The 14,208-nt window shown below is 41.1% G+C and overlaps 2 protein-coding genes across 7 annotated transcripts in view; one reads left to right on the forward strand and one right to left on the reverse strand.

Annotated features, from left to right (window-relative positions):
- The window catches only part of garnl3 (GTPase activating Rap/RanGAP domain like 3), a 77,626-nt gene extending 71,363 nt beyond the window's left edge, over positions 1-6,263 (forward strand). For all 6 annotated transcript variants that reach the window (XM_037752499.1, XM_037752503.1, XM_037752500.1 and 3 more), the window contains 3 exons: positions 1,829-2,047; positions 2,656-2,776; positions 3,329-6,263. In XM_037752499.1, coding sequence (XP_037608427.1) covers positions 1,829-2,047; positions 2,656-2,776; positions 3,329-3,494 — 506 coding nt within the window. In that variant the 3' untranslated portion in view covers positions 3,495-6,263. The remainder of the gene's footprint in view (positions 1-1,828; positions 2,048-2,655; positions 2,777-3,328) is intronic.
- Positions 6,264-9,931: 3,668 nt separating this feature from the next.
- On the reverse strand, positions 9,932-13,985 carry ptges (prostaglandin E synthase). The gene is made up of 3 exons (XM_037752422.1): positions 13,739-13,985; positions 13,061-13,143; positions 9,932-11,015 (listed from the first exon to the last, which is right to left on the reverse strand). Exons 1-3 carry the CDS (start codon positions 13,853-13,855, stop codon positions 10,766-10,768), a joined length of 450 nt encoding a protein of 149 aa, XP_037608350.1. The 5' UTR covers positions 13,856-13,985; the 3' UTR covers positions 9,932-10,765.
- Between the last annotated feature and the right edge of the window lie 223 nt (positions 13,986-14,208).

A 14,208-nucleotide genomic window follows, 5' to 3' on the forward strand; every position in this document is an offset into this window, starting at 1 on the left:
GGAGGAAGAGGAGATAACGTCGATCAAGAAGGAGGGTTTTTTAAATTACAGGGGGAAGAAGGGGAGGGGGGGTGAGATGCAGAAAAGGTATGCATGAGAGAAAAGGGAGGGGTTGTGTACAAGCTTGGGAGAGAAGGAGGGAGAAAAAGGAAAGAGGGGAAGGAGAAGACACGTCTGCCGCAGCATGATTTACAGATTGCACTGTCGCCATGGAGACTTTTGTCAGCCCTCTCTTCGATCCAAAGTGGTAGTCCAAACAGCGGTGCCACAATCTGGGGGTGAGGGAGGCTGAAGATGGGGGGAAGAGAGAGGTGGAAAGGGTGCTGACAAAAATCCCATCCTCTAACTGCCTGCGAGCCTGCCGTATCTGCTCCTTGGGGAGGGTTTCATCTGATGTAATCGCATCAGTAATGTGAACAAGATGCTGTTACTGATGTGTGGCTGCTAGCCGCCACCTCCCTCCACTGGCTTAAACATAACGCCAAAGACCTGCAGCAAAAACATCTCTCTGCTGTGGAGAACTTCAATTAGTGCACCAATATTTCTATTGAATTCATATGCCAGTGAGATGCAGTGTGACTCTTCCCCCGGTCCAGAAACGCATGTGGGATATATTGATCTCTGTGATTATATATTCCAAATAACTGCATGCTTTCCCTTGCATTTTGGTTTATTGCCATTTTCGCTGTATGACAACGCAGGTACAAGAGAGAGGATCTGTAATAACAACACTAACACAGTGTACCTGTCAGACATCAGCAGTGACCCCCTCTATTTTTCCTCCGTGGCTCTTTTACTCACCTCTCACCCGCTGACATTTCAGATGAGACCGTCCTCTTTGTGCCTCCACATTGATTCAGTCTCATCCATGTTACTATCAGCCTTTCCACAATGGAGCAGAGTGAGGCTACCGAACTGCAATACTGCTCCCTGATGGCACAGTCGGGGCACTGCAGGTTGGCACGCTGCAGTTTGTGCCATTTGAAAAACTCCAAACATCCATTTAATGTGTCCCAAACAGACTTTAAACGTTTATAGTGTCTACTGAATAATAGATAGTCTGCTATAAATGGCTAACAGTTATATCACATTAGCTCTCTGTAGTAAGGATGATTAATTTTAAGATTGCATGCTGTTTCAGTAAATAGGACTATTAATCACTTAAGAGTGTCTTCATTTGAATACGGAGGTTTGCTGTTGTTGTATCAGCTCGTCAACCTCCAGACTCAAAGTCACAAAAGAAAAGATCATTTTGCATATTTTAGGTTTTAGATTTCTTACATTCTAGGCAGCCGTTGTTTCCCATTAATTTTTACTGTGCTATGAAAACCGACTAGCAGAGGCTTGAAACTTGCTTGAGGTTAGTTATCCATCACAATAAAACACTTATATTGTGTGCTGTTGCAATCAGTGTCTGTTTTAGAAAAACCTTCTCTAATGGTGCATTCAAGGAGTCTTTTTAAATACAGGAAATGACCAGTTCGAATGCCATGCAACAGTAATAAAAAGTACAATACACTGACGATGACAGAAAGTCTAAAAACATACAGTATTCTATAAAAAGAATTGCATTTCTGTAGCTAGTGAGCTGAAACACGCAAAAAACACTTAAGTGCTTCAGGCCAGGAGTTTCATACATATCTCATTAACTGCCACATGTTTCTCACTCTTTATATGTTTCTCTTTTCCGACACTCTATTCCCATCTTTGCTCTTTTTATCCCTCGTTTCATGTCTTCTCTTGTCACCTGCCTCCTTCTTTCTGACTTTACCCGTTACCTCTCTCCTTTTTTCTATCCTTGTCTTCCTCTGGGTTTCTTCCTCCCAAGGTGAAGCAGCATGCAAGCACATGTTCAAGATCCCTCTGTGTAACTTGGTGGGCCGCAGCATCGAAAGACCCCTCAAGTCCCCTCTGGTCAACAAGGTGCTGACGACGCCGGCCCCCGCCATGGTGCCCTCGACGCCCCTCATCTCCGCCACGCACTCGCTTTCCCTGTCCCGCATGGAGATTAAAGAGATAGCCAGCCGTACACGGAAGGAGCTGCTCGGTAAACGATAAATAAGCAATATAGTAGTAGTTTTTCACATGTTTTTAGTGACGCTTATCATGTTTTCTGTACTTATGTTACGTTGTTTACGTACATATTTTACTTAGTTTACATACTTATTTTAAGCCCAACTATGTGCTTCCTAAACCTAACTAAGTGGTTTTGTTGCCTAAACCTAACTGTGGTTGTTACCGTAGTTTTGTTGCGTGGCGTACAAATGACAGACAAAAAGCCTGACATGTGGAATGTCCTTGTAATGTCATGATATTTTTACGCCTTCCCGTGAGACCGGGATGACAAATGATTAAAAAATTAATTGTTGTTTTAATGCTTTGTCTTTTACATATTAAAAAAACTAGATATAATGTGTTAATTATTGAGTTTTAGAGGTGCTAGTAGGCGGGATTTGTTGCCTTCGGAAGGCAAGCTGTTTCTATTTGCTTCCAGACTTTATTCTAAACTAAGCTAAGCTAACCGGCTGCTAGTTGTAGCCTGAAGAGACAGATATGAGTGTGGTATTGATCTTCTCATCTAACTCTTGTCAAGAAAGCAAATGTCAAACTATTCCTTTAACATGTACATTTTCTGTTACCTCAAAACCAACGAAGGCTTGACGGAGGAACCAAGTGGGAAGTCAGACAGTGGAACAGTCAAACAGAGGAAGATGAGCAAGAAGAACACAGAGGACGACCCCAAAGCACGAGCACTGACGTCAACAAACAGCGACAGGTGACAGATTACAACATTGTATATTTACGTTTACATTACGCTGAATTCACACCAGAGCAGCAGCGAAATGTGGCCAAACAAAAGTTGGGAAAAGTTTAACTAGTGCAGCCAGAAACTCTGATTACAACACACACAGAGGGAGAGTGACTTCATTCTCTGCTCAGGTAGACATTACTCTATCTTTATATCTTTACATAGACAATAGTTGTTTGCTGCTACATTAATGCTCTGGATATCAAATTTAGTACCTTTAAGATCCACATACTGTGATCACAGTGTCCCGGGGACATTGATTTGTTGCCATTCTCCCTCCCTTCCCCTCATTTCCTGTCACCTCTCTATTATCCACCTTTGAATGTCAGTAAACAGATCCTGTGACATGTTGACCTATGTTACAAAGAATTTCTTCCCGCCTAAAACACATGAATACGCCTCCCGGGCCGCAGAAAACAGTAATTATTGCTGGTATTTAGCCGCTGCCTGGTGGGAATTTGGAGTATCAGTTGCATAACGTGATAAGAGCTCGAGTCATATGTTTCTGTGCAACAACAGGTTAGCCTCCGAGTCTGTTGAAGCAGACCTGGACGTCCAGCTGCATTGTTCGTCCGGTTCGGAGGCCGAGCCAGAGAAGGTGGTGCTGCGTGCGGAGAGCCCGCCTCTCGCCAGCGCGTTCGCCCTCTCCACATCCTTCGAAGAAGATGTCCTGGACCTAAAGTGAAGACAATCCCACCGTGCACTTCTCTGCCCACCCATTCCCGTACTGTCACCATTATTTTATTGTTTTTGGTTGGTTTGCTTTTAATTTGTTGTTTGTTGGAATTCCTTTTTTCTTGTTTTTGTTGTTGTTTCTATCCCTGTATCTTGGGTCTCCCCATTCATCGGACGAGATGGGTGCAGTGGGAGTTAGAAGACGCGTCTGTGTGCGTTTGTTTTCGCGAGCGGTCCCTCAGCCACTGCGTGTTGGGTGTTTGTGTTGCCCCCGCAGCAAATAACCCAAAGAGGCGGTGAGGTTGTGTAAGATGCCGTGGTTTATTCAGAGTTCTGCAACAGCCTTGAGATAACGGTTTGATCCCAAACCACAAACTGAATGTAAATCTGCGCACCGAGGCACGACAAAAATCTCTTGCGTTCACAATGCCCTCTGAAGTTGCTAGAGCTTAATATGTGTTGTATATTATGTGATTATTTCTGATCCACTTTCAAATGTTGTATGATATGCATATGTATGTGTACATCTGTTTATACATGGAAATGCATACACGGCGACAGGCATGTATGCCTGTGATGCATATTTATAGATATATTATAAAAATCCATTTTATTCCCATATTTAGTAAAAGTATGATGTTTTATGCTCTCTGCACATATTAGTCCTTATTCCTCTCCTCATTCACAGTATACAGGTAGACAGGGCTGGAGGCAAAGTCTCCCACAAGTGCCATTTCCCAGCATTCTCCACTGAACTACACCTCTAACAGCCACCGTATTCCGGTGTCTGACAGTAGCAGCCATGATTGTAGTCCTCATTAGATTACTATGGTGTCTCACAACTCCATCAGTTTGGATAAATTCACTGACTGGAGGCACACTCTCAAAGTCACATGCACTCAACATTTTACCCCACAAGAATGAGACATACTTCAGTCTGCATGTCCTGCCTTTGGTACATGTGTTGTGACTTCTGCGCATAAATAATCGCTTTCTTTGGAAACCATGAGGTCTGCGACGTCATACCAAACATAGCAGCATAAACTAAACCACAACCTGAGAAGTGTGGATGTTTTACTAGACTGGCATGTGTGATGGCCCGAGGTACAATGGTACAGCAAAGGAATTATAAACAGAACTACAAATTATACACAATAACTAAAGTTAAAGGTGCTATTGATAACATTCAGACACTATATGCCATATTCTCCCTCTCCCATTCATTGCATTTACTTCAAAACAAGTGGTTGCCAGTTCAATGTATAACCTACATATGTTATGGTTAAGTGGAGTGAGACGCAGACAGACAGTCATGTCAAGTGATGACTCTTTCGTGGTAGAGTAAAAGTCGAACAAGTCAATCGCCGATGACAAAGAGATACCACGTGATACCAACACTGTTATAATATTCGCTCACAAGCCTTGTTAAAAGTGAGAACCAAATGTCAGCTATCTTCCACGCATATAAACAAAACATACATTTTTTTTGAGGAAAATGCTATACTTTCATTCGGAACCTTTTTAAAAGCTCTGTGGATGTATTATTATTTTTTAAATGATTCGTCTACAGAAAAGATGTTATCAAGATAACCTTTAAAATAAAGTTTATTGTCATAAACTGAAATGATAAAAGCAGAATTTGATCAAAACGTAAAAAGCTAAAACTATCTTGACTACTAATCACACTAAAATAAAGTATTTTTCTGTATGTGGAAAATGCAGAAAGGTAATGCATTTTGAAGTGCTCCCAATTATTGGAACAATGTAACATATATAAAACATATATATATTGCTTATATTGCACAATAATCCATTTCAAATACACAACAGAAAACATACTGAATCTAGATAGTTGTACCTTTGTGGAATTGCTGCCTTCACCTGACTAAAGTTAATACCAAGAGTAAAATAACTGTCCATGAAAACTAACTAAAACTAGCATTTAGGGATTCCGTACCGAGCGAAAAAGTCCTGCTGGTTTTCATTTCAGATGTCTAGTAAGACTCTGATTTACAGCCGGGGCACCTGGTGCAAGGGTGCAGCTATGAATTATAGGCCAATTTACGGGACACCGGTGACACTCCAATTTCCTTTTATTCCCATAGCATCCCATGTGTTTATTGAAAAACGGCTACACATGTCTTAGTAGTTTAATTTACCGATCAATTAACTTACAGGTTTTTGACAGCAGTTCTTGGCACTGATAACCAAATGTGAACTGGCTGTCCTTCATTCAAAATCTGTCTAGGAAGGACAACTTTTACTCTGAACAAGGAACGTTTTATTCCCACTTGTTCCAGTTTGTCCCTGACATCCTGACTTTTGTGATTATTATGTAAATTTGAAACCAATCCTGTAATAGGGTGAACTCAAAGGGGTGCACCAGCAATTTATTGCATTTCCATAAAGTTGGAAGACTCAGAAGAGATATGTCTGAAGCAGAAAGTTCCGTCCAGAAAACTACTTTTTTGACAGTAGTCAGAAGTATTCTTCCTCGTTTTTGACACCTCACTACTTCAACACCATTCAACGCAGAAACTTTGTTCGAACTTCAAAATGTTCAGCTCATTGAGGACATTTTCAGAATTACTTTTAATGTTTTTATTTTTTCATTTATTCCAAAATATTTTGATTTTTTTGTAAGGTAATTTCCCCCACACTACACTATTTTTTCACCAAAACAAAGGGAAGTTGGTCCTTTTTCAAATAATCAAACTATCTAAGGCTGTGGACACACCAAGTCGACATCAAAGAATTGGCGGCGACAAAGTCTTGTCTTGGCCAAAAAGTTGCAATCGAACACACCGCAAAGACTACAGCCGACTACCATGTACGTTCTGCGCCTGCGTGAGAGGAAATAACTCTCCACACCAGCAGGCGGCGCTGGTCTGTATCCGTCATTCAAAAAGGGAAACCGGAATACTTGAGACTGCGGATATACAAGCCGTTGTTATGATACGTAGATGAAACAAAGCGGCATCTGCCGACCATTTTCACACCACTCAGCATCATTCCAGATGTTCATGTCGCTGTGAAAATATCCGTGTGTTGGAATGATCGGATGAGATGAAGATGACAAATGAGAAGAGCCTTCTGTGTGTGTCCTCTTGACTTTATGCGTTGGCTTGCTTTCCTCACTTCCGTTTCTCTTCTCGTGCACTGATTCGTTTAAGCTGAACTGCCAATCAGGGTGATTTCTCTCACTGACGAGCTCCGCCCCCAATTCAACATGCTGAATCGGCCCAAAAAACTCGCCGAAAAAACTAGGCCCAAACTGTCCGACGGCTGACCGTCAGCTTGGTGTGTCAGGACCTTTAGACATCAACTGTTTTGCCCTTATTAAGACACCTCAACTCCTTCTCCATACACTAAAATACTAATTTCAACACCTTTCATTAGTTACACTATATTTTGCACCCTTTATCCCTCTCCTACTAATACAACTCATCATGCTCCGTTCAGCTGCTCCTCCGTATAAAGTTAAGCCAGCGAAGCTCCCAGCCATCCACCAAGCAATACAGTCCAGCTTCCAGCTCTTCAAGCAATGCTGTTAAGCTGATACGTGAAGCAATACAGCTCAGTGTTAGCTTTTCGGCAGCCAGCAATCGCACCACAGTTTCTTCAGAAATTGCATTCTCTAGTATAGTATAAATAAACTTTGCCGTTGTACTGAGAACTGAGGAAGTTGCATCTGTCCTGTGAGTCAGTATGAATGCTGGAAACAGGGACATGAACTCTAGACGGTTAAACCAAAAGAGAACGCTTTAAGGATCCACTGGTAGGTAGGGCAACAAACTGGGAGCAGTGGTTCTGACTATGCTTATGTAGGTATGAGAGCGCCTCTATGTGGTGGTTTCACAACACAGCAGCCTTCAGATCTCGCATGGGCCTCCTCCTCTTTCCCCCTCACGCCTGTCCTCTGTTCTCCCGCTGCCTGTCTCAGTATGAAGTCCTCCAACACAACTCAGAAAAACTAAAACGGGAAGAAGAAGAACGGGGATTGGGCTTTTTACAAAGGAACTCTACTTTAGTGTTTATTACTCTGAATGAGTGTGGGTGACTGGGGGACGCCTGGCAGTTACAGTTTGTGACACTGCTTCTCCCACTTCTGATGTTCCTCTTTCTCCTGTATTTCTGTCAAGTACTCTTTGTTCCTACCTCCCCTTGGCATTTTCACTGTTTTTCTTTTTTTGGTTTGGTTTGGTTCTTTTTGTATTTGAATCAATATTTACTGTTTAGACTGTTGCTGAACCTCTCTGTGATATCAAAATGAAAGAAAAATAACAAAAAAAACACCAAGTGTCTTAAAATATTGTATCGCCATCGTTTTTAATGCCAAGTACTACTTGTAAATGTTTGTGTATCAAATGTGGCCTCAAATGAAACTGAACTATATTATTATTATGATTATTATTTGAGCAATTATTTTAAACAAGTGCTGTAGACCACTGCTGTGAAAGTAGTCGATTCTGTTCATTGATATGTAATAAATATTTATGAAATTTGAACTGTTTGGCTTTTTTTTTCTCAATTTTTTGAAATGTTGAACATTGTAGGACTACCAACAGAGTCGTTAAATAATTTTTGGAATAATCAGTTCCCTGCAGTGCACCCGGCCCGAGTTGCTGTTTAGGTGTGAGCAGCTCAAGCAGGCCGATGTTTTGAACAAATGTTACACAGCCAGTGTCTGAGGTGTCTGGAGGGGTGTTGGATGCATCAAGGCACCAAACACAATGTTCTATCACACAATCACCTGAAAATACAAATTGTTGTGTTTTCATAGCCAAGAACTAACAGCGTTTTTGCGTCAGCCACAGTAGTTCTCTGACACGCCTGGCACACGGGAGAAGTTTCAGTCTGCAGTGTCACCACTAGATGTCGTCAGATTCTACACACTGCACCTTTAAGTAAAGGATCTGAATACCTCTTCCACCACTCATTCTCTCTCTCTTTCTCTCTCTCTCTCTCTCTCTCACTCTCTCTTTATTGAATAAGGCGAGTCTGAGCAATAGACCATCCCAGCCAACATAAACTGATCTCTAGACGGGGAACAGCCAGGGGCAATGAAAACAGAGCTTTTGTAACACTACTCTGGCATGAAAAAAACCAATAAAAACTGAGAAAGTTACATTTTTATAGAGCAATACATTTCCGGTTACTCAACACATTAGATCACATCATGGTCTGTGATTTCTGTGTGTGTGACTCAGGCCTCGCAGCTCATTAACCGGTGAGTCCATAACGGCAAAGAGAGGAAAAGTTAGGCGTACTGTATATAGGAAAGAGGTTTCCTTTCACCCTGAAGGTATAGGCAAGTTGGGGCGACCTCACGGCTGACGCAAACAGGATATAGTCACACCCCTGTGTCCCTGACATGTCATTAGCTTTATGTTTCACCCAGATCATGTATTGCTAAGGCTCATTCACTCAGAGCAAAGGCTTTTCAGTCCTCCCACGCTCTCGGGTTTTTTTTCTTCTTTTGTTTGGAATAAAAACTCCATAATCACAAAACATTACACCTGTCATCACTGGAAATGGAATTCATGTTAGGGCTGGGAAAATTTAGTTTTGAGCCAAAGTCACGCGAGCCACACATTTCACTCATGATGCAACAGGTGCTTTGAGGACGTTGACATGCAGACCACACATGCAGTAATTATGTTCATTATGAGTGCACGACTAGGCGCTCTTGCTGTCTGTCAGTACATCTAAGGCCTCCTAGCACCCTCCCGGCCCCTCAGGATATGACAGTGAACACAGCACAGCCGACGGTCTTGCATAATAGGTGGAGGAATGCTGGAGCTTTGCCGCGCACATCTAGATCATTTCTCTCTCACACAACAACACACATAAAAAAGGGGCCCAGTTCCCTTAACACTAGCACACACTACAGTCTCTGCACGACCAGGCCAAGTCAACCCAATGATCTCTCTATCAAAAGACAATTAAAGGAACAGTGTGTAACATTTTGGCCATCAGTTTTCTTTCTCTGCAGGTTGGTTGCAACCAACTGAGTACCCCTCCTCTCACTCTTCCCTTTTCAAGACTGCGGTAACGTGAGCTGCCGAGTGCAAAACCGTGGTAACGCCGTTCGCCTCGCTCAGAGGTCATCCATACCATAATAACACTACTTTAGGAGAAGTCAGACGGCGGCTGGCGGTACCGCGGTTTTGCGCTTTGTGGCTCACGTTATCGCAGTTTCACAAGCGTGTCGGAGAACTACGGTGGCCTTCAGGTAACGTAAAAACACGCAAAAGACAAATGACTCTCTAGGTCAGTGTTTGGTTTGTCCGTTCTGTACTGTAGAAACATGGAGCAACATGACGGACTCCTTGAAGAGGACCCGCTCCCTATGTAGATATGAAGGGCTCAAAATGAAAACACAACTATTCTGGTGGTTATACACGGATAAAAACATCCCCTGAAAGAACACACATTCAAGTAAACTTGGTTGCATATGCAAATTGTTTTATTGTCAACAAAAATGCATCTAGGGGTTAGAAAAAATAACTATACATTAAATTGAATAATAAATTATTAAGACAATAAAAAATAGCATTGAAATATGTTTTCACAGATAAAATTCTTTTGTCATTTGCTTTCTCTTCAGGTTGCAAGATTTATTCTCAGTCCAAACTCTTTTCTTCTTCCTTAAAATTGACTTAACTTGAGAGACAGTTTCGCTCAAACAGTAATCAAACTGTGTTTCACTGAGTGGTACTATGAGTCACCATGTCAGGATCCATTATGCTTTTGCTGAACATAGTACGCAAACAAATGTTAACTCAACAGATGGAATATCCACACAGGAAACAGATGAAGCCACGGTAGACACAACGCCACATGAATGGTGGTGTGTAAACACAAAAGGGGGGCAGGTAGGAACATAGAGTGCTAGAAATTCTTCCAACGTGGCTTAACCTACATGTCTATAGCTGTCTGTCAGTGAGTTCTAAATTCCGACAGGTCGTTTTAACAAGACAATAATTAACTTAATTTGTATTTTAAATAGTACAGTACAGGATGTCAACTTCAAATAACTTTAAAGGCATTCTCACATTTCAACGTTGTAAATAAAATACTGACAAAAATCTCACAAAACCAGCTGTGGTGTCCCACACCTTATATTGCACTCTCACTGACATTCTTGTCTTTTATGTTCTCCCTCCTTGGAGGCCTCTCTGTGTTTCCTCCTCCTGCTGCTTTTTCTGACACAGGTCAAAGGTCGACATCTTTCCAGCCAGAACAGCACCTTTAGTTCAGTTCCTCGTTTCTGGATATTTAGGCATACGCTGCGACTGCCATCAGGATCTGCACAGCCATAGAGATAGAAGGTATCTGTGCGACGACGTAGGCCACAGAGCGGGTCGGCGCTTGCAGGGCACACAGGTAGGCAACGCTGTGCAGCACACGACCCATGAAGAAGACCAGGAAGTGAAGGCGGGCCACAGCCAGCGAGGGTCCAGTCATGGAGTAGATAGCACCCAGGAAGAGGAAGGGAAGGATGTTCTCAATGTCGTTAATATGAGCTCTGCAGCAGAGAAAAAGTGATTTAGTCACATGTGTTTCCTGTAATGTTGTGACTCAGCTACCGGTGACGTAGAGTGAAGTGATGATATAGTAGAAAGTACTCCTCACTCAGTTGTTTCAGTGATTCATTCAAATTGTGTATTACTTTGTGCTTTCTTCTGTAATTCGTAATCTGGATTGTGGAAAATCCTTGCTCATCACTGTGGGTCTGTAATGTCTCATTAAGGTGCCGCTTCAGTCTGGACAAGACCATGCATCACAGCAGCAGACGTCTGTGACTTTCTCCTTCTGGCAGCCCAGTCAGACCAGCTACTTATCAGCCACACTATTTCCCCGCTTCCCCTCCACCAACTGGGATCAACTTTTTAATAATATTATTCTAGGAAACCTGCCATGTTCACAGTTCTTGCAGAAACAACACGTAAAAAAAAGAAAAAGATGATGAGCTTCGCAGATTATTTGAAAGCATCATGTTGTTGTAGCAACTCACAACTAAGCCAGATTTTGTCTGGTTTTCCCGTCACAAGTGCATGGGTGTTTCAGAGAAAACAGTAGTAGGAAAAAATGTGCTGTTCTCACTGCTGTCACGGATCATTTTCTGACAAGTTAAAACAAAGTAGTAAAGCATGTCTCCTACAGGCTGCCAGCTCTTATTGAAAATGAAAGGAGGAAAAAAAAGCTTTTCTTAAAGGGCCAGTGTGTAGGATTTTGGGGGATCTAATTAGCAGAAATGGAATATAGTATTCATAACTATGTTTCCATTAGTGTATAATCACCTGGAACTAAGAATCACTGTGTTTTCGTTAGCTTAGAATGAGTCCTTCATATCTACATAGGGAGCGGGTCCTCTTCACGGAGTCCGCCATGTTTCTAAAGTAGCCCAGAACAAAAAAAAAAAAAACTCTGGCTCTAGAGAGAGCCTTTTGCGTTTTACGTTATCTGAAGACCACCGTAGTTCTCCAACACGCTTGTGAAACAGAGTGTAAAACCGTGGTACCGCCAGCCGCCCACTGACTTCCGTTGCTCCTAAAGTAGTGTTATTATGGTAAGGATGACCTCTGAGCGAGGTGAACGGCGTTACCACGGTTTTGCACTGGGCGGCTTACGTTATCGCAGTCTTGGAACGGGAGGAGTGAGCGGAGCAGTTGGTTGCAATTTGCAACCACACCACTAGATGCCACTAAATCCTACACACTGTCCCTTTAAATAATTATTGGAAAATTAACAAAATTTTGCATCTGATTATTTGGCGTATGCAGGTACACACAGTGACTGAGTAACAATTATGCAACAGCCTCATGATGCTATCAGTTGAACACTTGCAAGCCATTTCCTGTGTTGGGTAGCTGTACATTACAACCTACGCACTTATAATACCTTTTACTGGTAACACTTTACAATAAGGGTATATTAATTAACATTAGTTAATGCATAAATAAGCCTTAATTAACACTTAATTAACAGTAACTAAAGTGTCTAGTAAGCATTTATTAATGGTGTCCATGTTAACTAAGGTATTAATTCATACATTATTTAAAGTTTTAAAAGACGTTATTAACATCAGTTAATACAGTAATAAGAATGAACTAACAGCAGCTAAGCCATTTCATTGAGAGAAAAACTGTTTTTATAAATGTTTATTTACAATAATGGTGTATTAATTAACATGAATTAATCATTAATAAGCCTTAATTTTAACAGTTAATTAACAGTAACTAACGTGTGTAATAAGCATTTACTAATGGCGATGGTAACCAAGGTATTAATGTATACATTATTTACTGTTTAAAAAGACATTATTAGCTTTAGTTAATACACTAGTAAGCATTAACTAATGTTAATTAATGTACCCTTATTGTAAAATGTTACCCTTTTACTTGTAATGGAGTATTTTTACATTGTGGTATTACTACTTTTCACTTAAGTAAAGGATGTGAATACTCCCTCCTGGATTCTACAATAATAATCTAGTCAAAAAAAGAACTTTAAAAGTAAACATTTCTACAATTTAAAAGCATGTCTTGGCCAAACATTGTGCTCTCTTACCTCCGGCATCTTTCCACATATAGATCCTCTCTGTGAAACTGTAAACCTCCATGTCTCAGCGAGTCCTCGGGGTTGGCAAAAGCCTTTTCAGAGAAGAAGAAGAAAAAAACACTTTGCATTAGTGAAAGTTTCCTGACATTATGTTGCTTTTTTGGAACCTTATCGTTCTAAATCATAGTCATGTTGCTTTTTTTGGAACCTTATCGTTCTAAATCATAGTCATGTTGCTTTTTTTGGAACCTTATCGTTCTAAATCATAGTCATGTTGCTGTTTTGGAATCTTATCGTTCTAAATCATAGTCATGTTGCTGTTTTGGAATCTTATCGTTCTAAATCATAGTCATGTTGCTGTTTTGGAACCTTATCGTTCTAAATCATAGTCATGTTGCTGTTTTGGAATCTTATCGTTCTAAATCATAGTCATGTTGCTTTTTTGGAATCTTATCGTTCTAAATCATAGTCATGTTGCTTTTTTGGAACCTTATCGTTCTAAATCATAGTCATGTTGCTTTTTTTGGAACCTTATCGTTCTAAATCATAGTCATGTTGCTTTTTTGGAACCTTATCGTTCTAAATCATAGTCATGTTGCTTTTTTTGGAACCTTATCGTTCTAAATCATAGTCATGTTGCTTTTTTTTGGAACCTTATCGTTCTAAAAATCATATATAGTCACTCACCTTTTTGCGCAGCCTCACTTGTCCCGTTATTATCGCTATGATGTACATTTTGATCACCAGAAGCACGCCGTAGAAAACAAAACAGGAGAAAACTTCATTTTTGATCATGATTGCCATGGTTTTTGTTTGAATTATCCAAACTGAGCCGTGAAAGAAGAAGAAGAAGAAGAGCTCTCTGGTGCGTCCGTGCGTAAAGCTGCCAGAAAGTGAGAGTGAGGCAGGAGGAGTGAGCAGCCTGTTTTGTACTTGAAGCTCCCACCCACTTACCAAAGTTATGATGCAAGTAACATGGAAGAAATGGAATGTTTCATTCATAATTCTGTGAATCCCAGAGTGAGTAAAATACACTACGTGCGCTAAATTTGTTCCCTGAGGCTATACATATAAAAGTCACAGGGGCAGTTATGGAAGAAGTATTCAGATCGTGTACTTGGAAGTAGCCTAGCCCTACTACTATTGGGTGATAGTGG

Source organism: Sebastes umbrosus, chromosome 19 (genome assembly GCF_015220745.1).
Source record: "Sebastes umbrosus isolate fSebUmb1 chromosome 19, fSebUmb1.pri, whole genome shotgun sequence".
Classification (NCBI taxonomy): domain Eukaryota; kingdom Metazoa; phylum Chordata; class Actinopteri; order Perciformes; family Sebastidae; genus Sebastes; species Sebastes umbrosus.